A 25,147-nucleotide genomic window follows, 5' to 3' on the forward strand; every position below is an offset into this window, starting at 1 on the left:
TTTTAGCGAATTTTAGTGATTGCCGCAACGTAAAAGCAATCGTATCATCGTACTGCATTTGCAAAGTCATCGAATGATATCGTGCGACTCGATTCTAAAATTAATTAATTCCGATAAAACTGATAATTTGTTAAATACAAAACCAAAAACATCTTTATTTACCTTTTTAATATAAATTAATTCTTACAAATCGTCAAATCTCGTTATTTTTTTTACCCTACCAGCGTTTCAAGACATAAATTTGTCAAGTGCATGAATACATGCATCAGTGTGTGTCTTATTGTTATGAGTAAGTGCGGTTACTTGCAGTAGCGGCGTAAGGGGGGGGCGGTGGGGGCGGTCCGCCCCGGGTGCCAAGCATCAGGGGGTGACAAGTCGCGCAGATTAGTACTCACTGGCGCATCTGCATGGCAAATCTGCGGTCAATGTCATGATACGGGGGGTAGGGGGTGCGATTGTCTTTCAATCTTCGAATCGGTACCCCAAAATCCTGGGGGGTACCAGGGGGTGCCTTAGGACTTGTGACGGGGGGGGGGGGGGGGGGGGTGATCGCCCCGGGTGCCAACCCATGCTACGCCGCCACTGGTTACTTGGGATCGGTATGAGTGCACCACATACAGGGACCATGGTTTTAACTCTTAAGAGTACATCGCAGGATATGTATTAAAAACAATGCTACTTTATACTTCTTCTACTGCTACTTTATTCTAATTAATTATTTGTTACTTGTGCTGTTAATTACAATTCTCAATCTGTAAATAATTTCTTCTTTCTACCGTGTTCGTACTACTGTCCTCGTAAAATCATCGTAACCGATTGTTGTAATCGGATTACATGAACATCACTCGACCATGTATGTCCATTTGGACATATCGGAATGGCACGCTTTGACGATCAACTTGCTGTATCTACTCTAATCCATATCAGTCTGTGGTTTCGATTTTAGATTCAATCAAAAAGTGCCACTTGACTGGCTAGTGTAGTGACAGACCTCTACAGTGGCGCCTTATGTTGGCAGCAAAAAAGGTTGTCAATGGGAGCGTTTGGCCGAAAATAGAATTGTTAGCGCTATTAAGAAAAATGGCGTTAATTTAGCAGTAACGGTAAGTATTTTTAGCTATCACTGCTAAAAAATGTATGGGAAAACTTCGATATTGAAGTTAGCAAACGTGTTTTCGCCGAAAACATGCTTAAGCAGACAAGCAGTAGCCATTGTGATCGCCACTTTGCTTACAATTTCTAACAAATTCTATTTTCGGCAAAACGCTCCTGTTGTCATTTTTGACGTAAATAAATGACAGATGACAGATCGTTCTTTCATCTTGTGATTGTTGTGGATTGAAACGTGCGTAAATCGTGGTGGATTTTATAAAGTATATTCTGAATATTGGCAAAAATAAATACAAAATGTATTTGCGATACTTTCTGAATGAAAATGGCGACAGACAATATACTTTGGCAGTAAGTTTTCGACAAATTTGTTGTTTTACTAATTATAACCTATAAGCCAGGTAAATCATTTTTACTAACTTTTCTATTACATTATTTCAGACCATTGATCCTCAAGGGAAGCCGACATTATCAGCGCATCCAGGTAATTTCACATTCTGTAATCTATTGTTTTGAAAACAACATGTGGCCTCTGAAGAAAAGTATGATAAAGACTGATCATTTTGTTTACATATTTTAAGCAACTTAAGATATTACAGTAATACTTTATGTTATTCTTGTCTTTGTTTCAGCTCGTTTCTCCCCTGAAGACAAATATTCAAGACAGAGAATAACAATCAAGAAAAGGTTTGGGCTATTACTCACCCAGCAACCAGAGCCCATTCATTGATTTAAATAATGTATTTGTATAAGTTACTTTAAAGATGATACTGTTAAGATTAATGCTTACCAACACATATGCTGATGATATTATATCCAATACATAATAAAGGGTTGCTTTTAATACAAGTGTTGAGTAACAGTTGTGGTTAAGTTGAATTTAAGTGAATTGTGCACTTATACATTAGTTTAAACTTTTTCATTCTCATTAATCACCAATTCCTTTTTATATCTTTCATGTAAGAATGAAATAAATTAGTACAATATGGTCCAATTTTGTGTTTTTATACTTTACCTGTTTGATATTATTTGCTCATACTCCTTTGTTTGCATTACTATCAACTTCATTTTAATAATAATAAATATTGGAGTTATAAATATCTTTCACCATTTAGTGATTTAACTGTTGTTTAAATGCAACAAATGTACCCCAGTCAATCAGCAACTCGGCATTCATGTGGGACTTATGCTGCTTTTACACACTATGCGGAAATTAGCCGAGTCAAGTCAAAAAAACAGAGGAGTGGGGATGAAATTCATTCATAATTCATCCCCACTCCACTGTTTTTTTTACTTGACTTGACTAATTTCCGCGCAGTGTAAACGCAGCATAAAAATATTGTTGAAAGGAAAGTAGACCAACGTACCATCGGCAACAGTGTTAACTATCCATTGCCTGTCATGTCATCTCGTTCTATCGCAAAGAATCACCATTTGATGAGAGCGAGAGCAAAAACGGAAATGGATAGTTAACAGTGTGGCCGTGTGTACTTTCATCCGTAGATTATTTTGCAAAAAAAAAAAGTATCAAGTATTTTTTTGCAAAATACCTTGATTATAGGATGGAAGAGGTCTCAGTTCCTAGTGGACATCCTGTGGAATGGTGATGATGATGATGATGATGATGACCATGATTTCGGCAGAATCTTAAATCCCCTTGTGCTAGTTGTTCTAAAAAAGCAGTTTTGTCAACTTGACTTTGACATGTATTTCGTTTGACATTTCATCATTTCACGTTCGTATTTTGGTATTTTTTCTTGTTGTTTTCTTTTGAGAATTTTGGACCATTGGACAAAAATGTGTGTTTACTATTAACATTAATACTTTGTATAGTAAATCGTTAGTAACACTATCTAATCCGTCACAGATTATTTCATAAAATGGCCAGCAAAACAAGTGAACTCAAAGTGTATTGGAACAAAATAAACTATGCGTTTCCTATTTTAAATGATACCATATTTAGTGACTGTTCATGCTCTGAATACGATGAAATTCAACAGATGATAGTTGGCTTGGGGATCCAGGTAAAAATCCGGGACCTTACTTTGGTTCATATCGAGAAATACCTTCGGCAACATGTCGCACCGGCATTTTGGTCTAAATTCGTCAAAGTTGACGAAGAAATTAAAGGTTTTCAACTCTTCAAATCTGCCGTTAACGATCTATACGAATCTGTCTGCAATTTCTCTGAAATGCTACGAAGACTTTCCATTCTGAATAACAGCTGTTGTGATAATAAGCCTATTTTTGGCGAAAAGGACGTTATCATGGGTTTCAAGCAACTTATTCGGGCGACCTTGCTGTCGCAACTTCCATTGGACTATCATGTAATAATAAACCATTTTTATAAGATGTCATTCAATGTTTTTGATAATGAATACGAGAACTCTGATATGAGTGAGGATGTAATGTGCATGGGGTGTTGGAATGAATACTCAGAATGCAACTGTGCATATATTGTAAAAGTTTTCCATGATACAAACAGAAAACTAATGGATTTACAATTACTGGAAAGATTGACTGGCCAAGTACTTTCTAATTTTATCCAACTCCGAATTGAATCACACATACAAAAATTATGTGATGGTACCTTTGATGTATCACACATTGGATTTTTAGAAAATTGGCTTGATACCACAGTTATGTCCTGGCTCACAAGAATATATTGTGGCGGTTCATCAAAGCCCCCTCCAGATGATAAAAATATTCAAAATGCTATTTCCCAATTTAAAAAGAAGTTAAGCTACTACTTGTACCACTGCTACACTAAACTAAGAATTGAACAACTTTTCAACATAATAATAGAATATCCAGATTCTCAACCAGCAGTTGATGATATTAAATTATGCCTAGAGAAGACAGATTTGCGGTCCAAGTTATGCAAAAGATTGCAGTCAGCTCTAGAAACAAGATTACTGCACCCTGGAGTGAATACAACAGACATATTGACAGCTTATATCTCAACTATTAGAGCTTTGAGACATCTTGATCCTTCAGGTGTAATACTGGAAACTGTAACAAAGCCTGTCCGTAGTTATTTAAGAAACAGAGAGGATACAGTACGTAGTGTAGTCAGTAGTCTTACAGAAGATGGAGCAGGCAGTGAATTAGCCGAGGAATTAGCAAAATTTGCTGCAGAGGCTGATGGTGAAAATGACAAGGATGATGCTTGGGATGAATGGAACCCAGATCCAGTTGATGCTGATCCAAAAGTTAATTCTAATGATAGAAAAGCCAATGATATCATATCAATGCTTGTTAATGTCTATGGTAGTAAGGAACTATTTGTCAATGAATATAGAACTCTGTTAGCAGATAGGCTGTTAGCACAGAGTGTGATCAACACAGATAAAGAAATAAGATATTTAGAATTATTAAAAGTGAGATTTGGAGAATCACAACTACATTTCTGTGAAGTCATGTTGAAGGATATATCAGATTCTAAGAGAATAAATGCTTTGGTGCATCAGGACAAGAATTTTGAAGCATCAAGTAAAAACTTTACTTCAAATGCCATGATTTTATCAGCTCAATTTTGGCCCCCATTCAAAGATGAAAGTTTAGAATTGCCTGAAGAAATAAAAACCCACTTGGAAGCATATACAAAATCATATGAAGCTTTAAAAGGGAATAGAACACTGAGTTGGAAACCACATCTGGGTTATGTAGACATTGAAGTAGAAATAGGTACAAAAAAATTAGAATTAGTGGTTTCTCCATTTAATGCTACACTGATTTTGCATTTCCAAAATAAATCGGAATGGACTTTGGATGAGCTTCATCAAGTAATGAAGGTACCAGTAACTGTTCTCAGGAGAAAAATTACGTACTGGCAATCAATGGGTGTTATTGCTGAAAAAAGCCCTGACACATTTGTTTTGGTTGATGGTTCTGATGAAACCAAGTCCAATGTGGCCAATAATCAAGTGCAAGAAATGATCTGTGAAGATGATGAAACTGAAAGTGTAATGGCTTCTGCACATGATCAAAGGGAAGGAGAGTTACAAGTTTTCTGGTCATACATAGTGGGCATGCTCACAAATTTAGATTCATTGCCTTTAGATCGCATTCATCAAATGTTAAAAATGTTTGCATCTCAAGCTCCTGGCACTGAGTGCAGTTTACAAGAGCTCAGACAATTTTTGGACACAAAAGTGCGTACTCACCAGCTTGTATTGCAGGGTGGTATGTACAAATTACCAAAGACTTAAATCTCTGTTACAATTATTTTAAAATAATGTGTGAAAACCCTATCATGTAAGATTAATAAATGCTAATGTTTTTTAAAAGCTGTGTTCATTTTATTTGTATACTTTTTACAACAAAACATTTGTCACACATAAGAAAGTCTCACTAGATGATTTATCTATTTATTCATAAACATCAGTAGATTTAAAACAAGAAATAAAACCAGTTACTATAAAGTTAAACAACTTTATTTTTTAATAGTTTAAATATAAAATTTGGTTACATTACATAATGTCTGTGGGTTAATATCCAGATTACTTATTATTACTGATATAAGCGACAAAATTAATAAAAACGTGAAGCTATTATTTTGATCAACAAATTATGCTAAATAATTTAACTGAATAAATTAGTTATCAGTTACACCACCACATTATTAAAAATATATGAATAATTTAATACTTAGTGTTTTCAATACATAATTTTGTGTCAGTCTTAACATCTATAAAATACTGTTTAAAATTAAAGTGTAGAAACAAAATTACATAATAATATTATAACCAATAAATTATTATAACTAATAAGAGATACTGAGAAACAATACAGATTCATCAAAAACAATATTGCAGTTATGGAATGCTTTACTTATATGCAAGTCGACATTAGTGATTATATTTAAAAACATAACATAAATGCAAATTAAACATATTTTGTCGTAAAAATGGCTAAGACTACCGCGTCGCGAATAGAGCGTTTTGATTTCAATGTGTATAGTATTTACAGAGGCGAATTTGTTTATGAAAATAACATATAAAAACGTTTTGGTAAATACCTTCAAAAAGCAAAGTAGCGCTGTTCTCTTACTCTACTTTATCAAAGTCGCGTCCATTAATACATTACACATATTTACGTACTACGCTCTATATTATAGTAATGGGCTTGAAAAATACCTTACCCGTGAATTTATATCTGATTCAAAAGTACCATTATGGAATGTGGTTACGAAAGCACCAATTTTTTAATATAATACAGTTACAAACAGTCGCAATTCAATACTACGTTACACAAACTTTGGTTCAAAGATGTGCGGAAAGCAATATGGAAATATTCGTAAATAATAGTTTTTTATTCCAACAATGAAAATATGAGAACATGTATATAGTAATAGGACCGATATTAAATACAATACTGTAAGCTTAATCAAAAAAGTATCTTAAAGCATGTCTAAGGAAAACTGAAGTCAATGAAAACATTTTAGTGGCTTTTTAAAAGTTGAATTACATTAATTTTCATGACTTTCTACAAACCTTTGTAAAAATCATTCTCTATAATGATTTCAAATACTTAATAAGAGATACCAATACTTTTTAGGCACAAATAATTTCGCATTGATATACCATTATGTTTTGAATCTTATGCTTGTTAAGCTTTAATCATACTTTATAACTATTTTAAATGTGGAATAATTAATTTTGGAACTGCTACTATGTGGGTACTTAACACACTGACACACAATAAAACACATACAAGTTACTTGAGCTATTAACAAATTAATACATAGTACACAATTATTTGAAAATACATTTTGAGAATTCTAATTGATTGCAAATTACGTTCAATTACGTATTTATTAGGAGTATTCATTTTTATGACCTGTAATTTTTGTGTGTTGGTGTAAAGTGTTTGCAACAATCCCTAATTTTAAAGCGACTTTTATGAAATATTAGGCAATACCTAACAGGAATTTCGTTTTCACCAACACATAAGGGACACCTTAGGCCTTATGGGATCACTTTAAAACAGGGGCCCGATTTTCGGCCGCCTAAGTGTTAGGTGACAGTTATATTGTCAATCACGCCTATTCGGCAAAATGGAAACTGAATTATATGATTTTTTTGAAGCTTTTTATGCAATTGAGACAGTGGAAACACTTTTTCACTCAAGTTTATTCAGGCGGCCACATAATAATATTATAGAGTGAGACAGGATTACATACGGTATAGATAGTAGGTATTGGTCACTCATAACTTCTCATAACCAAGCTATATTTCTGGCTTCGTTTGTAGTCCCTAGAGCCCTAACAATACCTTATAATTAGATATAATAAAGATTTGATAGGAAGGAGGGCTGCACTAAGGCTTTCTTGGCCTCAGTGGGGGTAAATGAAACACAACGCGGACGGTTGATATCTGGTTTATTACTGTTATGCTATTGCTATATACAAGATTTACATAATTCAATGTGTCCAGTCCAATGTGCCGTCGGTGTAGAGTGCCTACGGTGCACGTTGAGGGTTCATGGGCCAGTCGGCTAGCACGTAGGTCGCGGTCGATGCTGACGTGCTCGTACAGTATCCTTGTGGGCACGTAAAATTTTAACCAATTTATATTTTTCCTTGAGGGAAAAATTTTGCTTCATTTCTTTTTTCCGTTGTCGTTTTTATCGTTAAATCGCACAAAACTACACACAGAACTCAACAAAATATCTATCAAAATCAAGATGTAGGTACATATTTTTTATTTTCATTTATTGTGGTGCAGCAGTCATCTTTACATTTACTTTTTTTAAGGCAAAGGAATTCCATTATGCACCCAAACCACAGATTACATAATAGCCCAAATATCTTTTTTGTCTTTGATAATAACTCAAAAATACAAAAAGACATTAGTTTTGGTCAACTATTTCTTAGTTTTACTTTTATTTCATTTGTTTCTGTGAAATACGTAAGATATTCCCAATAAAATATTTTATCGGAAAGTACCGGTTTTTCAAACGTCACTAGGCGCACGAAGAAACGCCACCTGACAAAAGAGTCCCTACTTAGGTTTACTATAGCATGGTGAAAACGAACTTAGGTTAGTGGGCAGTTTAGGCGATCGTTTAACCAAAGTGATATTTAGTTAGCAAACGCTTAAGGGATTGATGGTGAAAACGGGCATTAGTCAAGTACCCTATACTAAACGCACAGCCCACGTGGGGTGTGTAGATGTGGTATGATATCCTCCTGTCATAAAGAATACGCCCATATGTAGGACTAAAACCAATTGTGTCGTCGATTTAATATAATAAAATTTCTAAAGAACCTCTAACTGGCTGATGATTTTTGTATCGTAATATATTTAGAAACGAAATTTAATATCTGTCAGCTTTGGCCTTTATAAATATACAAAATTCTTGAATAAAATTAGCCACAACAGAGATACAGTAAAAGCTAGCGCATTGTAGCCAAAGAATACTAAATAGAATAGTAATCCAAACCTACACAACAATTAAAGCTCTACAACTAGTTTACATATGTACAGAAAACATTAATGATGTGTCAATGTTTAATAAAAAAAATGAATATTAACTTTTTCTAGTGCAGATGCAGTGGTCATAACTGTCGGGCAAAACTTTAAATGGATATTTTATGTGACGAAAAACTTTATTTCTCATATATTTTTTAAAACTTTGACACACTAGTAATGTGTTAAATGCCAGATTCTAGAGTTAAAAGCTTATTAAAATTATTAAGTACATAAAATTTCATTAAGTCCGTAGTGCTAATCTCTCATTGGACGAATAAAAATCATAGTGTGACAAGCACAGTAATCTCATCTTTGAACTCCATATCGTCTGGTTATTTTGATGAAATTTAGATTAATTGTATGTATTTCACCAGATCAATTTTTGATACTGATTTACATTCGTTTCTCCGCATCGTTTCGATTGGTTCCTAAAATTATAACAGTGCGTTCAGAAATAACAGAAAAAAAAGATGCAAGTATTGTGCTTATTGACTACATGACTGCCAAGTTAAACTCGGAAACAGTCGTCTATCGAAATATATCTTAAGCAAACTCGATCGTTTCGAACATACATTCACTTCGTTTATCGTCGACGACCGACGCGCAAACGTTTGCGTCAAAAGGTGCTCACGGCGGAGACGCATATTCGCCAATTTTTGACAACGTTTCAACGCGTCAATCGTTTCGGGGCATCGTCATCGACGCCAGGCGTTAAACGATAACTCGGGTGGTTTCGATACTGCTGGGTTTCATTGCGTAAAAACGCAATCAGCGTATCGTTTAAGCCAGTGTTTTTCAACCTTTTTCATGACGCGACCCCCCTAGTATGAAAAAATATTTTGCGACCCCCCGACCGCTTGCTTTTTTTTTCATGCATTTTATAACGTTACAAATATGTTGTAGGAATCGAATATTTAAATCCATACACCATTTATGCATTTGCATAATTAGATTTCGAATAAATCTTCCTTTATAATATTACTGTTTTTTTTACTGAGGTAGTTTTTACGACCTCTCGCGACCCCCCTATAGAGGCCTGGCGACCCCCCTATAGAGGCTTGGCGACCCCCCAGGGGGTCGCGACCCACAGGTTGAAAAACACTGGTTTAAGCTGACGCAAGCGAGGCCGTTATTAAAGTCGGCCATCGATCGGGGCGTATCGGCTGACATTCGGTCGACGATCGGAGCGATTCGGGTCGGGGGCGGGGCCGGCTCACCGGTTGCGGCGCGGCGCGGGGTGCGGCGCGGCGGGCGGCGCGGTGGCGGGCGCGGCGTGCGTGAGCGGCCGCTTGAAGGGCCCGAGCGCGCCCAGGCGCTTGGCGGGCCGCGGGGACACGGTGTGCGCGTCAGTCGCCGCGGCTCCCCACGCGCTCGCGCCGTGGTCTAGCAGCGCAGCCGCCAGTCGACCGCTTCCTTGTTCTGATGAAAATAATTTAAAATTCTGTCAAACTCCATACAAAAAACACCGCTTATTTATATTTACGGTTAAAGTTAGGTGGTGCAACTCATCAGTAGTTTGACCTGTCACTCCGAAGATCACCCCAGATCTGTCGTACTCTTGTAGATGGGAATCTCGTGTGTACCTCTCGTTTAAGGAAAGTTAAACGTCGTTAGCAGTTTTGATTTATTTTTTCTAAATTCGTGTTTGGCCGACTATTTATAAATGTGTAATAATGGTGGATTATTTTATTAACCATTAATTGTTCGTGAACGTGCCGTGTAGGCAAATGAAACAAAACAGTGCAATATCAGTTTTTAAGTTCCTTCAAGAAGTCCCATCTGGTTTCAGTAAAGTGTCACATCTTTACTGAAACTCAAGGGGTAGGTTGGCTATCATTTCATAGTTATCATAAACATTCATTATTAATGCATACTATTTGTACTTGAATTATAAATACTTGACACTGGTATAATAAATTATTTCGGCCTCGACGAGTATTACCAACAAAAAACAAGTTACCTATGGTTTTTTAATCTGTTGCTGTACCTAAATTGAATGAATAACGTACCATCGGCAACAGTGTTAACTATCCATTGCCTGTCATGTCATCTCGTTCTATCGCAAACAATCACCATTTGATGAGAGTGAGCGAGATTTGCATGTATCTATTAAATTGAGTAAATTAAGTAGTTGCAAGCTATTTGCATGCCAGTTGTGGTGATTTGTGCGAACTATTTTTATATTGACATCTGCTGTACCGCTTATCAAGCAAATAAATGGATTTTGATTTGATTGATTTGATTCCAGAATAAAAACGGAAATGTATAGTTAACAGTGTTGCCGTGTGTACCTGCGGCGTCTGGGGCGGGCGCGGGCTGGTCAGGCGGGACGGGCTCGCGCACGCGCTCCACGAACCGCTCGAAGGTGGCGGGCAGCGTGTGCTGCGCCACCAGCGCGTCCAGGCTTCGCGCGCGCTCGGCGTACGCGTGCTGGTATAACGGCATGGTCGCCCGGACGGCGCGCCCGCCGCTGAAGGCCGCGCCGCGGACTAAGGCCGCTGCGCAACCTACGCGGATTATGCACTCTTCCCATAGCGGGCCGAAGACGTTTACCTGGAAACAATGTTATGTTGTTTTTATGACTTGGACAGATTGTAAAAAGAAAATATATTTCCGTAGAAGTTTACGACGAATCTTAATGAGAAGATGACGGGATCACTTCTTGTTTTAAACAGACCTACAAATATAATTGGCTTATTCCACTATTCCCCATTGACGGGGAATAGTGGAATAAGCCATATAATTTTGGTACTTTCTTAGTCCAGACGTTATAACGGTCAATACTGATCCCGTTATTTTGGCGCATCAAGATGACGGGATCACGCTGTTTCTACAAAACTACTAATCATTTTATACAACAAACTACTCGATGATTTTGTTGAATGTTGATAAATGTCCCCAGGCCCCACCCCCGCCCCCTAAACGCGGAAGGCGTGCAGCGGGTGCGGCCAGGGTCTCTTTCATTCACGTCAGACTTCCTGGCGACGGTGCAGCGCAGCAGGCTGCCGGGTAGCGGATTAAGCGCCATGAGCACGTCGCAGAGTCTCGTAACATGTCGGGCCATGTATCACCGAGTGTTCCCAGGCCCCGCCCCCACCCTCTGAACGCTGGGGGAGTGGCTAGGCCAGCTTCCTACACGCAGGGGGCGTGGCCAGAGCCTCTCTCACTCACGTCGGGTTTCCTGGCGACGGTGCAGCGCAGCAGGCCGCCGGGCAGCGGGTAGAGTGTGACGAACACGTGCTATGTTGCAATACGTCGGGCCATCTATCCAGGTCCCGGCCACGCCCCCACAGGCCACTCACGTCGGGTAGCGATGCAATATCTCACAAATGTCGGGTAGAGCGCAATGAGCACGTCGCTGTGTCACGTAACATGTCGGGCCATGTACCACCGAGTGTCTTCAGGCTCCGCCCCCTACACGTTGGGGGCGTGGTTAGAGTCTCTCTCACTTACGTCAGGCTTCCTGGCGACGGTGCATCGCAGCAAGTCGCCGGGCAGCGGGTAGAACGCGACGAGCATGTCGCAGCGTCTCGTAACGTAACACATCGGGCCTTACCACTGAGTGTCCCCAAGCCCCGCCCCCACCATCTAAACGACGCTGGGGGCGTGGCTAGGCGAGCTTCCTACACGTTGGGGGCGTGGTTAGAGTGTCTCTCTCACTCACGTCGGGTTTCCTGGCGACGGTGCAGCGCAGCAGGCCGCCGGGCAGCGGGTAGAGCGCGACGAGCACGTCGCAGAACTGCGTGGGCAGCGTGTCGCGCTTGTACGGCCGCCAGTGCTCGCTCCACACCACGTGCACCTCATCGTTGCCAAGGTGACGAGTCTGGGAAGAAGTTATTATTATCATAATAAGATAAATTCAAATATCTTTATTATTCAGACTACGGTTGGTCCCTGGATTAGTTTAACGATAACGTTGATACGCAAGATCCGAATGTTATAGAATACGTTAAAAATTACTCGAAAATATTTAAAAAGGTTTGTGTGGCTGCTAAATCGAATCATCTTCGAGACATGATTTTAAATTCTAATAATAAAGCTAAGGCTACGTGGAACATAATAAATAAACAAACATGTAAAAATAAATCGAAGGATAACACCTTCTCACTGAAAGTCGGGAATGAAGTTATAAATTCAGATACAGATGTTGCAACCACATTTGAGACATTCTTCTCAAACATTGCGTCCGAAACAACTAAAGCATTGAATTCATCGCCAATTCTTGCAGAGTCTCTCTTAAAATCTAATGTCACCGAGTGCCAGTCTCTACTCCAGTTCAGGCATATAGATTGTAATACAGTAATTAAAACCTTCAGAGAATTGAATATGAAAAAAACCGAGGACCTTTGGGGAATCTCTGTCAGTATTATTGGGACAATTATTGACACCATAGCTCCTCACCTTGCATTCATTTTTAACACATGCATTGATCAAGGTTGCTTTCCTAGTTTAATGAAATTAAGTAAAATAATCCCATTGTTTAAGGCTGGTGATAAATGTGACCCCTCTAATTTTCGGCCGATTTCTATTTTACCAGTACTTAGCAAAATTTTTGAGAAAATTATATTTCATCAACTTCTTTCACATTTTATTTTCAACAAATTACTTCACAATAAACAATTTGGTTTTACCAAAGGTAGAAGTACTACTGACGCTGGAGTAGCACTACTGAAACACGTCTTTGATGCTTGGGAGAGTAAAAAAGACGCTGTTGGTATTTTTTGTGACCTTTCAAAAGCGTTTGATTGTGTAGACCACCAAACCTTACTAAAAAAATTGCGACATTATGGTGTTTCGGATGAGGCACTTGATCTGTTGAACTCGTATCTCACAGGCAGAAAGCAAAAAGTTTGTATTAATGGAACTGAGTCTTCTGTGGGGTCCTCATATTGAAACCTTGTCAGCAAGGCTCAGTTCAGCTGCTTTTGCAGTGAGAAAGATAAGGCAATTAACTGACATTGAAACGGCAAGGCTAGTTTATTTTAGCTATTTTCATAGTATAATGTCATACGGCATATTGTTGTGGGGCTCAGCTGCGGACATTGAAACTGTGTTCGTTCTGCAGAAGAGAGCAGTGCGGGCCATTTATAACCTTGGACCCCGATTTTCCTTGAGAGAATTCTTTAAGGAGATTAATATACTGACAGTAGCTTCACAGTTCATTTATGAAAACCTTTTATATGTTCGCAAAAATATAGAGCAATTTACTAGAAAGAGTGATTTACACAAGTTCAATACAAGAAACAAAAATAAACTTGCCGTTCCAAATTTCAGACTGCACAAGATTGGTAATTCATTTATGGGGAAATGTATTAAACTTTTCAATAAATTACCACAAACTGTTGTAGAATTGCCCATTCATAAATTTAAAGCACATATCAAAAGCACCTTAATGAAAAAGGGCTACTATAAAGTTGATGATTATATAAAGGATAAAAATGTTTGGAATGTTTAACTACCTAGCTCGCATTAATACTTATGACTATAATTTGTATATTTTAAAGACTGTAAAACCTTGAAAAGGAGGCTGACAATAGTGACTGAGTTTCTTGCGCTGCTTCTTCTCAGCACTGGCCCATTTATTGTCCCGAAGCAGTGGTAGGGTTAATATTGGGACGTGTAAAAGCGCTTTTTTAAAGCCTATTTGCAAAAATAAATGAATTTTATGAATTTTAATTTTAATTTTAACTGAAATGAAGATAAAGGACCGGATAGCAATAAAGACAGGCTTCCCATTCGGTACTTCGAAAATCTACTGAAGATCGTGGGAAACTTGGATGCGGGCAACGCAGGATCTTTGTGGATATCCTTGGGAATCAATTTATGCATGAAGATACACCACTTCTCAAAGCATACTATGAATATGGTTTATTTATGCGAGTGTTAGGCTGAGTTGCACCACTTTACTTTGACCATAACTATAACGATAACCGGTGTGTTTTGTATGGAGTTTGACAGATTTTGACGTTTGTCAAAGTTAAAGTAAGATGGTGCAACCTAGTCTTAACAATTTTCCTATTCAGTGAGGGAGTAGAATATGACACTTGAATTGTGTATATGCCTCAGATCTGTTATTATGGTTGTTAAAAGTTAAAAAAATTGCGATTTTATGAAGATTTATCTATACTAATATTATAAATGCGAAAGTAACTCTGTCCGTCTGTCTCTCTTTCACGCCTAAACCACTGAACCGATTTTGATTAAATTTGGCATAGAGATAGTTTGAGTCCCGGGAAAGGACCGTTTTTTGAAACAGAGACGCGGGCGATAAAGTTTTTTTGTGACAGACAAAATTCCACACATTATAATAAACTTACCTTGTTGAGCATAGCGTCGGGCGAGTCGGCCGGCATGCGCGTGCTGACGTGGAACAGCGCCTCCAGCGTGAGCGTGGCGATGTAGGGCGCGCTCACGCCGCCGCCGCCGCCTCCCCGCAACCCCCCCGTGAAGCCCACGTGACTCTCTAGCTCCACCTGACAAATGATGATAACAGAAAAATGTTTAACACTTTTTTCGGCACTTCGACGAAGTACCGAATTTAGCCGAGGATTGCAGTCAGACACTTCGTGTTCTAACTGTGAGATGCTTGAAGCCCTTTGACTCGGGCGCAATACCGACGAAAATTGTCTTTGTTTACTAAGGCTGGGTTGCACCTTACTTTAACTTACATCTGTCAAACTCCATACAAAAATCACCGGTTATTGTTATAGTTACGGTCAAAGTTACGTGGTGCAACTCAGCCTTAGGCCCGGTTTTTTGATTCGTAGTTAAAATAACCAATGGTCAAATTTGACAGATGTCAAATGACAAGTGGTTAAATATCAGAAAAAAATGTTTTTCGAACAATGGTTAGCTCGACTTTTAATACATTTTTTAACTATTACTTAACATTTTGTTAATATTTAACCATTAGTAGCAAAATTTAACAATTTGTTATTTTAACTATGAATCAAAAAACTGGGCCTTAGTCTGGCAGTCAAATAAAGTTAATCCAGTAAATGTGGCATTTTAGGATACTTTTATGATTCCCAGCCACACCTCACAGTCCGGGACTTGTGTAATAGAGCGACAAAGGTATGAATTGTTGGTACAAAATAGGCAACCTTTCTCATAATCTAATTTTCTTATTGTGTATAACGCCTGCAAGTTGTCGGCCAAAGCTAACGTACCTCCCAGGCCAGAGCAGCCAGGAAAGCTTCGTAGGCCGGACTGCCGCAGCGGTTCGAGAGGATCTCGTTGCGCGTTTCTTGGCCTTTGGCGACGTATATCACCGCTACTTTATGCGTCTCGCGGCATCTGCAATAAAGTAAATATTGAAGTAATTCAAATTCATAACAATAATATTTTTGTTTTGACGACTTCCGATTCGTGTCGAGTGAGCGTACGTCACTCACAAGTTTTCATAGTGTCGAAAGCTCTGAGGATAAATTAATTTGCCGGATGAAATCGAGAGACGGAACTTCACATCGAATACGAATCGCGACTCATTTGTTCAAATATTCATACAATCAAGTCGCTGAGCTTCCTAAAATATTATTTGCCTACACTGATAGGTGAATCAAGCCATTCATCATTCAAAATTCATCAGCCAATCATTTGGGAATCAATGATGTAGAGCAATATATTGTAATAAGAGCACGTGCACGTGCATGGTAAAGCTCATAGCAGACTTATGTGAGGCGTTTACGTTACGGTGCCGATAAGTGTTCGTTGCAGTATGGAGTTTCATCAAAGAATGTTGACCGTCTCGAGTTGATACGGTTTTTTTTTTTTTTTTTTTTTTTTTTTTTTTGAATTTGTTTCTATGCACCTCTGACGAATGCATATCAGAGACTTTGCTATTTTTAGGTTTTAATTTTCTGGCTGGTGTGTTTTTAAAAGGTTTAGTTAGGTTTTTTACCAGTGTTTATTTTCTTGAAATTTTGATTAAAGTAATTTTTATTTAGTTTTCTGAAGGATACTAAGTTTAATTTTTTCCGTTTTGTCTATTTTGTCAATATGCCAAGTAGGTTTTCTGTTGTTCTGTTTCTTGCTTGTTTTGATTCGCAATGATCGGTTTCAGGACTCTTTAACGTTAAATTGTAAGTACTATTTTTATTTCTAGGTTAAGTTTGCAGGTTTTTCTTTTAGTTATTTTTTTTTTTCTAGTTTCTGTTCTTAAAAATTTGCCCTTCTGTACACTTTTCTTTAATGTTCTTCTAGAGTAATCTCATATTACTAAGATAACATTGGTGTTATTTGTCTTTATGTGTGCGCCTTTATGCTATAGTGTTCAGAGTGAGCTTTTATTTCAAATAGTTCAAATTTTCTCATGAAATTGTCTTCTATTTGATTAATTTTTGATAATTTTGAATTTGATACTGTTTCTTTTCCGAATTCTAATTTACGTGCCAAAAGTGTGTAGTAGGAATTTTGAATTTTTACAATTAATCTGCTTTTCAACTTGATCTTATGTTTTTCAGAAGTACAACGACGACGATCGAGGCAGTTGGCGACCAGGTAAGTTGTGAGCTGGATGGAGTTATCGCCCGGGGCAACCTTAGCAGTACGCCACTGTGGATCTGGCCAACGCATCCCACCGCCTGCGCACTGGGCAGTCATTGCTGAATGCGTTGTGTTGGACGTGCTCCGCTTTGGCTCGCTGACAGTTCCGGCACGAAGGTGCCCCGCCAGCGAGCTTCTCGGCGCAGTCGGTGCTCAGGTGTGGCCCTCCACAGTGGCTGCAGACATCCGCGGGCTCCGCGCAGAATCGCTTGCTGTGGCCGTAACCCAGACACTTGGTGCACTGCACCAGCGGTGACTGGTCGGCCACTCGGATGTGCTGCAAGTCGATGTGCACGGTTCCCGCCTCAGTCGCTCTCTGCCAGATTGCCGGCGATACGCTCACAACTATGTGTCGTGTGTGGGGGTTTCTGGCCTTCTTGGTATATCTTACTTGGACGCGGTCCTCCCCTTCGCGGAGTTCATGAAAAATGCCCCTGTTCTGATTTCTCAGAGCCTTCAGGACGTCCTCGTCGCTGTTGAGCAACAAGACGTCCTTCAGGACTAGGAGCGGGTCTTTATTTTTCATGTCCTCCGCGACTAGGAGGCCCCCGTCTTCAATTCTTGCCTTCACCTTTCTCCTTTCCTCCTCCGAGCTACACCCCATGATTATCTTCTGGTCCTTTGCCTTCCTTATCCGATCAACCTTTACCCATCCCTCCTTGGCGTTGACGGCGTCCCTGACCTTCCGCAGCACCTCCTCCCCCGTCTCCATCGCGTCCTTAGACGTGACCACGATGGAGTGCAGGGCCGACCTAACAGGCAGGCGCTGCTGTCCGGGCACGGACGCCGCGACGCTGGCATAGGTAGTCAACGCGCTATTGTTAGTCTTCTGCTTCTCCGTCTCCTCCTTAATGTCGTCCAATTTCTTACTATTTAACAGCAGCAGTCTCCTGTTCTCTCTGATCTCAGCTAGTATGTCTTCCTCTTCTACTCTTTCCTTCTCCCTATCCGCTTCCTTCTCTTTAACAGGTTCAGGCTCGGCCACCTTCTTCGCCGGAGCCTTCCCCTTCCTTTCCATCTCTGCCTCTTTTACCAGCTGATACAGCCGATCCAGAGCCTGCGTGACGTCGGTCTTGATGTCACCGCGCAGGTTTCTTGCTGTGCCAAGAGACATCTTAGCCTTCTGCAGGCAGGCTCTGGCTTCGGCTGTTCTTTCCTTAGTTGCAGTGGCGGGCAGCTTGGGTGAGCTCGCCGACGCTGCCTCCACGGAAGCCCGGCGCACTGGCGCGGGTTTCTTGGGGGCCTTCGGGGGCTCGGCCTGCGGCGGGGTTGAGTCGGAGCCAGAAGAAAGCCCAGCTTTCCCTGTCTCCCACTCGCCGACGCTACGTCTCACCCTCCCTGCCCTCCTGATAGGTGGAGACTCAGGAGACCTCTGCTGGACCTCGTCGGTGGGCTTCTTCGCCGGAGTCCTAAAACCGAACATGTCGCCAGAGGTGCGCGTCGCCTAAAGTGTGGTATGATATAATCAAAAGTCCGTATGACCGCGTTAAAAATAAGAGTTGATACGGTTACGATCCCTTTCCGGGTTGTAATGTGCTACGTCCTTAACTCACCTATGCGCATCCAGGTTACGTGCGTCACGCAACAGGCGGTCAGAGCGACGCAATAGCTGCGCGTGAGGCCGTCGCGCCGTCGCCAAGGCTCCCAGCTGTGTTAGCAGGCGCCGGCCCTGACCGAAAGCACGCGGCGCGCCCCCGCACAACTGCCCGTCTGGCTCTGACCAGCAGGGGATATGGTGCTGGCTCCAGCTCTGACAATCTGGGGATATGATGCTGGCTCCGGTTCTGACTAGCTGCGGATATGGTGCTGACTCACCTATGTGCGTCTAAGTTACGAGTGTCGCGCAGCAATCGGTCGGAGCGGCGCAATAGCTGCGCGTGAGGCCGTCGCGCCGTCGCCAAGGCTCCCAGCTGTGTTAGCAGGCGCCGGCCCTGACCGAAAGCACGCGGCGCGCCCCCGCACAACTGCCCGTCTGGCTCTGACCAGCAGGGGATATGGTGCTGGCTCCAGCTCTGACAATCTGGGGATATGATGCTGGCTCCGGTTCTGACTAGCTGCGGATATGGTGCTGACTCACCTATGTGCGTCTAAGTTACGAGTGTCGCGCAGCAATCGGTCGGAGCGGCGCAATAGCTGCGCGTGAGGCCGTCGCGCCGGCGCCAAGGCTCCCAACTGTGTTAGCAGGCGCCGGCCCTGACCGAAAGCACGCGGTGCGCCCCCGCACAACTGCCCGTCTGGCTCTGACCAGCAGGGGATATGGTGCTGGCTCCAGCTCTGACAATCTGGGGATATGATGCTGGCTCCGGTTCTGACTAGCTGTGGATATGGTGCTGACTCACCTATGCGCATCCAGGTTGCGCGCGTCCCGCAGCAATCGGTCGGAGCGGCGCAATAGCTGCGCGTGAGGCCGTCGCGCCGGCGCCAGGGCCCCCAGCTGCGTTAGCAGGCGCCGGCCCTGACCGAAAGCACGCGGTGCGCCCCCGCACAACAGCCCGTCTGGCTCTGACCAGCAGGGGATATGGTGCTGGCTCCAGCTCTGACAATTTGGGGATATGATGCTGGCTCCGGTTCTGAGTAACTGTGGATATGGTGCTGACTCACCTATGCGCATCCAGGTTGCGCGCGTCACGAAGCAATCGGTCGGAGCGGCGCAATAGCTGCGCGTGAGGCCGTCGCGCCGGCGCCAGGGCCCCCAGCTGCGTTAGCAGGCGCCGGCCCTGGCCAAACGCGCGCGGTGAACCCCCGCCCCACTGCCCGTCTGGTTCCGGCTCTGACCAGCTGCGAAAATGCACTTTATTAGGAACGGGATAAGGTTTGAATTCCTGCTACACTAATATCACATTGTGTACGTAATGTATCTTCGGCTGTGACCAGCTGGAGAAATCTAATTTATTACGCCCGGACTAAGACTGGAATTCTTACAACGCTAATATTCTTCAGCGATAAGGTGGCATCATGCAGGTGTACTGTATGTACGACAGGGATCAACGTTGGGGGAATTCAGGCCTATTAAATTCTTCATCCGGCTTATATCCGAATTTTCATGACAGCGACATGACATCGGTCGCACATTATGTCATGTAAATCTTATTTGTAATATCGCATTGCTATACCGACATCAGTAGCGCATTTATTGCGGCTCATCAACGCAGAAGGAAATCAAAGAACACGATGCGGATATCAGTAAGGTGGGCGTGTACCTTTAATGTATGAAAAAAAGGTCTAAATGTCAAGATGTTTAGCTAATATGAAAAATAATGTTACTTTTCCACAAAATATGGGGTGAAAATTAGGAAACAACGTCACTCACTTGTCTTTGTTAGCGAGGTATTGCCGCTCGGCATTTCTGTGCGCCACCAAAGCGGCTACGAGCTCGTCTTCGGCTCCCGGGGGCAGGGGAGACGCCCCCGCGCTGTCCAGCCGCCTCTCGCCCACCACTTCGGGGGAGGTGTGGCCGATGTATGCGAGAACCTAATAAACAATACATAAGTATTGCATTCACAACGTTACTACGTGAATGCGCGGTACACGTGACTTTTGTATGATTGTTTGTACGTAACTTGTTACCATCTGGATGGTGGTCAATCGAAGTAGAATTTATTTGCCGTAACTACTCATATAGTCAGCATCAAATAGTTCGTGACACCCAAAGTGACCAAAAAGTTGATAACACAACCTTATTCCCAATTGCAACTATAGTCTGGTCTGTGAGCACGTAGAATTTTGTCCAATGACCCCAAGCTACATATCCTTATCGCTCGCGCATAATTATATTGCTGTCGCGACTGTGCGACGGGCGCCAGCAGTGAGTGTGCGAGCTGTAGACGTGTTGCGAACTTTTGGCTACTTTGGGTGTCACGAACTATTTGATGCTGAATGTACCATAATAATAAAATAATGTACATAAATAATAATATGTAGGTGCCTGGGTTTACTACTCACGTGGTCTAACTGATGTTTATCAGGCGGTGAGTTTATGTAATCGGGTAATAAATGCGGAGGTAATGGCGGCGGTAGAGACGATAATGTTGTATCCCTTGGACTGTCCACACTGAAAAAAAAAACATAATAATTTAAAATCGGAACATGGGATCAAACATTTTCGGGCGTGTGACAATAAACAAATTAAGTTCTTTTTTGTACCTGTCTGGCAAAGGCAGCAATTCGATCGGTTCGGAGGCGGTGGATGAAGGGTCGTAGTATAAAGCTGACGCGTCCCAACACGCTTTGCCAGCTATGTCACGCAGTAAAACTCGCACTTGACGGTCTGAGGTCGATAACCCTGTAATAATAAAAGACAGTTTTAGGGAATTTATTTTTATTGGCGCATTCAGAACTGGTAGAGCTGTAGATATCCTTTAGGCGGTGATCCCAGATCACTTTATGTATGCTAGCTAGTGGCAGTATAACATCGCTTTAGACCAGAGTTATCTTGGCAATTAAGTAATTCAGTAAAAGTAGATTTGACAACTAAAACAAAATCTAAATAAAAATTATTCCATTTTGTATACGAATTCTATAGAATATTTTATAGAATGAGCCGACGATTTGGGACTTATCCCACCACATTTTCCTATCACTGCAACCTTTTATAGGTAGGATCTACAACTTGGCTTTCAATGAAACCCAACCAGTGAAGGAATTAGCTGATGATGACGTCTTATGGCCATCTCGCCGCCCGACGCCGGCTGTCGCTGTAAGTGTGCTTACCATGCGCATATCTAAAGCCTGGTCCGTGAGCACGTAGAATTTTGTCCAATGACCCCAAGCTAGCCATCCTTATCGCTCGCGCGTAATTATGTTGCTGTCGCGCTCACACACTCACTGCGGGCGCCCGTCGCACAGTCGCGACAGCAATATAACTACACGCGAGCGATAAGGATGGGTAGCTTGGGGTCATTGGACAAAATTCTACGTGCTCACGGACCAGGCTTTACCCCAGAATGGACTGGTGCGAATGGTCAAAATACGCCAATGGTGCTCACCCGGCGTGGTGGCGGCGGCGCCGGCGGGCAGGTCGAGCGCCGGCAGCTCCACGAAGGAGGCGAGGGTCGCGTCGCTGAGCCGCATGAGCAGCACGTGCGGCGCGCCCAGCACGGCCGGGCCCAGCTCGCGCCCGGCGCCTGCTGTCGCTGCAAGTGTCTCACCCGGCGTGGTGGCGGCGGCGCCGGCGGGCAGGTCGAGCGCCGGCAGCTCCACGAAGGAGGCGAGGGTCGCGTCGCTGAGCCGCATGAGCAGCACGTGCGGCGCGCCCAGCACGGCCGGGCCCAGCTCGCCGCCCAGCGCCGGGCTGTCGTGCTGCTCGCACACGCTCGACGACAGCTGGCAGCCGCTCCACAGCGGCCAGTGGCCCAGGAACACCACTAGCTGCGTGCATATCTGGCGGACCACGAGTTCGATGTGATGAAACAAAAGAAAATCGCGGTTTTGGTACAATCGGTGTCAAATAGTTTATGAGACTTCATCATTTCAGCCACAGGACGTCCACTGCTGAACGTACGCCTACGCTACGTTTGCTGGTAGTTCGTGACGCTTAAAGTAGTAAAAAAGTTCGCAACAAGTGTCATTCTTACAACTGAAATAAGGTTGTGTTGATAACTTTTCGGCCACTTTGGGTATTACAATATTTGACGCTGACTGTACCAGAACAAATACATGAACATAAAGACAAAGTAAAGAAAATGAAACCGCTGGCATAAATTTCACACAAAAGTTTCTTTAATTACGTGAATGATTTTGAAAGAAGGGATTTTTGTAAATTCATCCCCTAAGGGGATAAATCGGGATAGAAAATTTAATGAAACTTGGTCATGTTTGAAGTGAGAAATGAAGTATGTGAGCTCCTACTTTAGCGAGATATGCGAAATAAAAACTTACCGTTTGAGCCCAAAGTTTGACATCGATCGTAGATGCCGGTGCCGTCTTGGGTCCCAAATTGTCCAATTGTATATTTGGGTCAAAATCTTCATCTACAGGCAAAGACAGTCCTTCTATTTCAGATCCATTAGTTCCTTTCATTACAGCGTATAGCACCTGTAAAGAGGATAAAAGTATTTTAGGAAAGTAGTAAAATAAATAGACACTTCATCCAGACAATTATGGATGAATAGGAGTTGGCTACAATAGCAACAAGAACGGGATATCTTCTGAATTTAGAGCACATACATTAATTTGTATGAAACATTTATTTTCCTCATTTAGTTAGCCACAAATCACATTCTACCAGAAGGTACTAAAAAGAAAAGTTTTGAAATACTGCAAGTATGTGTGAAAATCTAGCAATAATACGGTAGTACTTCCTCAAGGCTATCTCATTTCAATAAAAATTGTGTCTAACCGTCCGTTATGCAATGATAGTGTTCAATTTCATTTTTCTAGGACACCGCCTCTCTTCATTAGCACTATGGCGCGAGCGGCGGCCACCGCATGCGATAGTTTGGTCATCAATTAGGGTTTGCATTTATAACGGCGATGCGCACTGAGACCGGCACAGTCAGCAGCTGCCTTCAGCTCATCCTTCTTCCTTTCATACAAACTCATCAACAAAATGCACAAAATCGTAAGTACAATCTTTTTTTAAGTAGTTTATTTAAGGTTTAAAACAATTGAAGTATTTTGTCAATAAAATATAATTTATTCAGTTGTGTCTAAGATATTTTCGAAAAGAAATGCTATATCGAAGATCCGCTTCATTTGACTTGTAACATATTTGTTTTATACTAAAGTCAAACTTGAACGCCAATTTTAAACAACAAGCGACTAGAAAGACTTTTGGGAAGCTAAAATATGTTTTATCTGTCAAGCTATAAGTGTGATATTTGTGTGAACCCAGGTGATCTGCGCCCTTGCCGTTGCGGTGGCTGTGGCCATGGCTGCCCCCCAGCAACACGACCAGTACCCTGTGCAAATCCTGAAGCAGGAGGCTGACGTCAACCCTGAGGGTTATCAATTCCAGTAAGTTATTTTTTCTGGACTGTTAATCGTTTAATCTTTTAAGAGTTTCATCTATGAATGCATTAGGAATACAAATATGATGACAGAATGAATGAATGAAAATATCCTGTCACCGACACAGACTAACAAAACGAACAAGATGTATTCGATAATTTGATATGTCCATATGACACACAATGGCATTGCAATTCAACATGTCACTGGTAATTTACATTGCAAACTTGCGAAGTAACTACTTTATGAAATCAGAAAGTCACACTTTATTTGATATCTGCACTTTTTGAGGAAGTAACTTTTATTATATTTTAATTTATCGTGTCTACTTCCAGGTTTGAGACCAGCGACGGCACGTCCCGCCAGGAGCAAGGGACTCTCAAGCAGATCACGGAGGACCACAAGGCCATCCAAGTGCAGGGCACGTACAAGTACACGGCTCCCGATGGTCTCGTGTACACGGTCACGTACGTGGCTGACGAACACGGCTTCCAGCCACAGGAGCACGTTGACCAGCCTCAAGGCCAACAACAACAGTACCACCAGTAAAACCAATATTGGTCCAATATCACATCAAACATTTGGCAATCATTCAATCAAAATTTAAAGGTTTGATCGTCATGGATCGAATTTTACTATCATCGATTGTGTAGGTTTTACTACGCATGCTCATTAAAATCATTGTTTTATGTTTGTTCATATTTTTGTACACTCAATTGTTGATTTTCTTATTTTTTATACAGAAATAAAATATTTTTTTACTTACTTTTTACTCTACTTAAATAGTCCAGTATTTTTTTACTATCCTTCCAATATTTTAGAGACATTTCTAGTGTTTTGTCTCACAGTTTTATAATCAGCTGTAAAATATTAGTAGGTAGTTTTAAAAATAACAAATTATATTAAAGTCAAAACAACTTTTTGACAACCAGCATCGGCTTCAAAGAGAAGGCTCAGGGAAATCATTAATATATCCTAATTCTTGGGAAACTGATTATAACAGCTAACGAACACAGTGGCGTATTGTAAAACAGTAAAAAGGAAACTAAAAAGTAGTTAGAAATTTACAA

At 41.6% G+C, this 25,147-nt stretch overlaps 4 protein-coding genes across 4 annotated transcripts in view; 3 read left to right on the forward strand and 1 right to left on the reverse strand.

Annotated features, from left to right (window-relative positions):
• Nucleotides 1–1,307: 1,307 nt before the first annotated feature.
• Nucleotides 1,308–2,104, forward strand: LOC135080400 (H/ACA ribonucleoprotein complex subunit 3). Its single transcript, XM_063975042.1, has 3 exons — nt 1,308–1,461; nt 1,552–1,594; nt 1,743–2,104. The coding sequence occupies exons 1-3, from the start codon at nt 1,408–1,410 to the stop codon at nt 1,838–1,840; spliced, it is 195 nt and encodes a 64-aa protein (XP_063831112.1). The 5' UTR covers nt 1,308–1,407; the 3' UTR covers nt 1,841–2,104.
• Nucleotides 2,105–2,860: 756 nt separating this feature from the next.
• Nucleotides 2,861–5,399, forward strand: LOC135080656 (anaphase-promoting complex subunit 2). The gene has a single exon (XM_063975348.1). It carries the CDS (start codon nt 2,991–2,993, stop codon nt 5,319–5,321), a length of 2,331 nt encoding a protein of 776 aa, XP_063831418.1. The 5' UTR covers nt 2,861–2,990; the 3' UTR covers nt 5,322–5,399.
• A 4,426-nt stretch (nt 5,400–9,825) lies between these two features.
• The window catches only part of LOC135080879 (probable Rho GTPase-activating protein CG5521), a gene marked incomplete at its 3' end in the record, with an annotated part of 42,996 nt that continues 27,674 nt past the window's right edge, over nt 9,826–25,147 (reverse strand). The window contains exons 27-37 of the mRNA XM_063975607.1: nt 23,007–23,162; nt 22,115–22,508; nt 21,273–21,411; nt 21,072–21,180; nt 20,440–20,600; nt 19,731–19,907; nt 15,755–15,881; nt 14,903–15,058; nt 12,250–12,408; nt 10,877–11,138; nt 9,826–10,004 (exon numbers count right to left, since the gene is read on the reverse strand). Coding sequence (XP_063831677.1) covers nt 9,826–10,004; nt 10,877–11,138; nt 12,250–12,408; nt 14,903–15,058; nt 15,755–15,881; nt 19,731–19,907; nt 20,440–20,600; nt 21,072–21,180; nt 21,273–21,411; nt 22,115–22,508; nt 23,007–23,162 — 2,019 coding nt within the window. The remainder of the gene's footprint in view (nt 10,005–10,876; nt 11,139–12,249; nt 12,409–14,902; nt 15,059–15,754; nt 15,882–19,730; nt 19,908–20,439; nt 20,601–21,071; nt 21,181–21,272; nt 21,412–22,114; nt 22,509–23,006; nt 23,163–25,147) is intronic.
• Nucleotides 23,580–24,842, forward strand: LOC135080657 (endocuticle structural glycoprotein SgAbd-5-like). The gene is made up of 3 exons (XM_063975349.1): nt 23,580–23,688; nt 23,962–24,083; nt 24,413–24,842. Exons 1-3 carry the CDS (start codon nt 23,677–23,679, stop codon nt 24,624–24,626), a joined length of 348 nt encoding a protein of 115 aa, XP_063831419.1. The 5' UTR covers nt 23,580–23,676; the 3' UTR covers nt 24,627–24,842.

Source organism: Ostrinia nubilalis, chromosome 18, assembly GCF_963855985.1.
Source record: "Ostrinia nubilalis chromosome 18, ilOstNubi1.1, whole genome shotgun sequence".
Classification (NCBI taxonomy): Eukaryota; Metazoa; Arthropoda; class Insecta; order Lepidoptera; family Crambidae; genus Ostrinia; species Ostrinia nubilalis.

What these genes read in the sequence shown, in the direction of transcription:
- LOC135080400 (XM_063975042.1), top strand. Translation starts at nt 1,408, where the DNA reads ATGTATTTGCGATACTTTCTGAATGAAAATGGCGACAGACAATATACT. An exon ending in ACAGACAATATACTTTGGCA is followed by an intron (nt 1,462 to 1,551) that starts GTAAGTTTTCGA and finishes ACATTATTTCAG; the next exon opens with ACCATTGATCCTCAAGGGAA. An exon ending in GACATTATCAGCGCATCCAG is followed by an intron (nt 1,595 to 1,742) that starts GTAATTTCACAT and finishes TCTTTGTTTCAG; the next exon opens with CTCGTTTCTCCCCTGAAGAC.
- LOC135080656 (XM_063975348.1), top strand. Translation starts at nt 2,991, where the DNA reads ATGGCCAGCAAAACAAGTGAACTCAAAGTGTATTGGAACAAAATAAAC.
- LOC135080657 (XM_063975349.1), top strand. An exon ending in CCTGAGGGTTATCAATTCCA is followed by an intron (nt 24,084 to 24,412) that starts GTAAGTTATTTT and finishes GTCTACTTCCAG; the next exon opens with GTTTGAGACCAGCGACGGCA.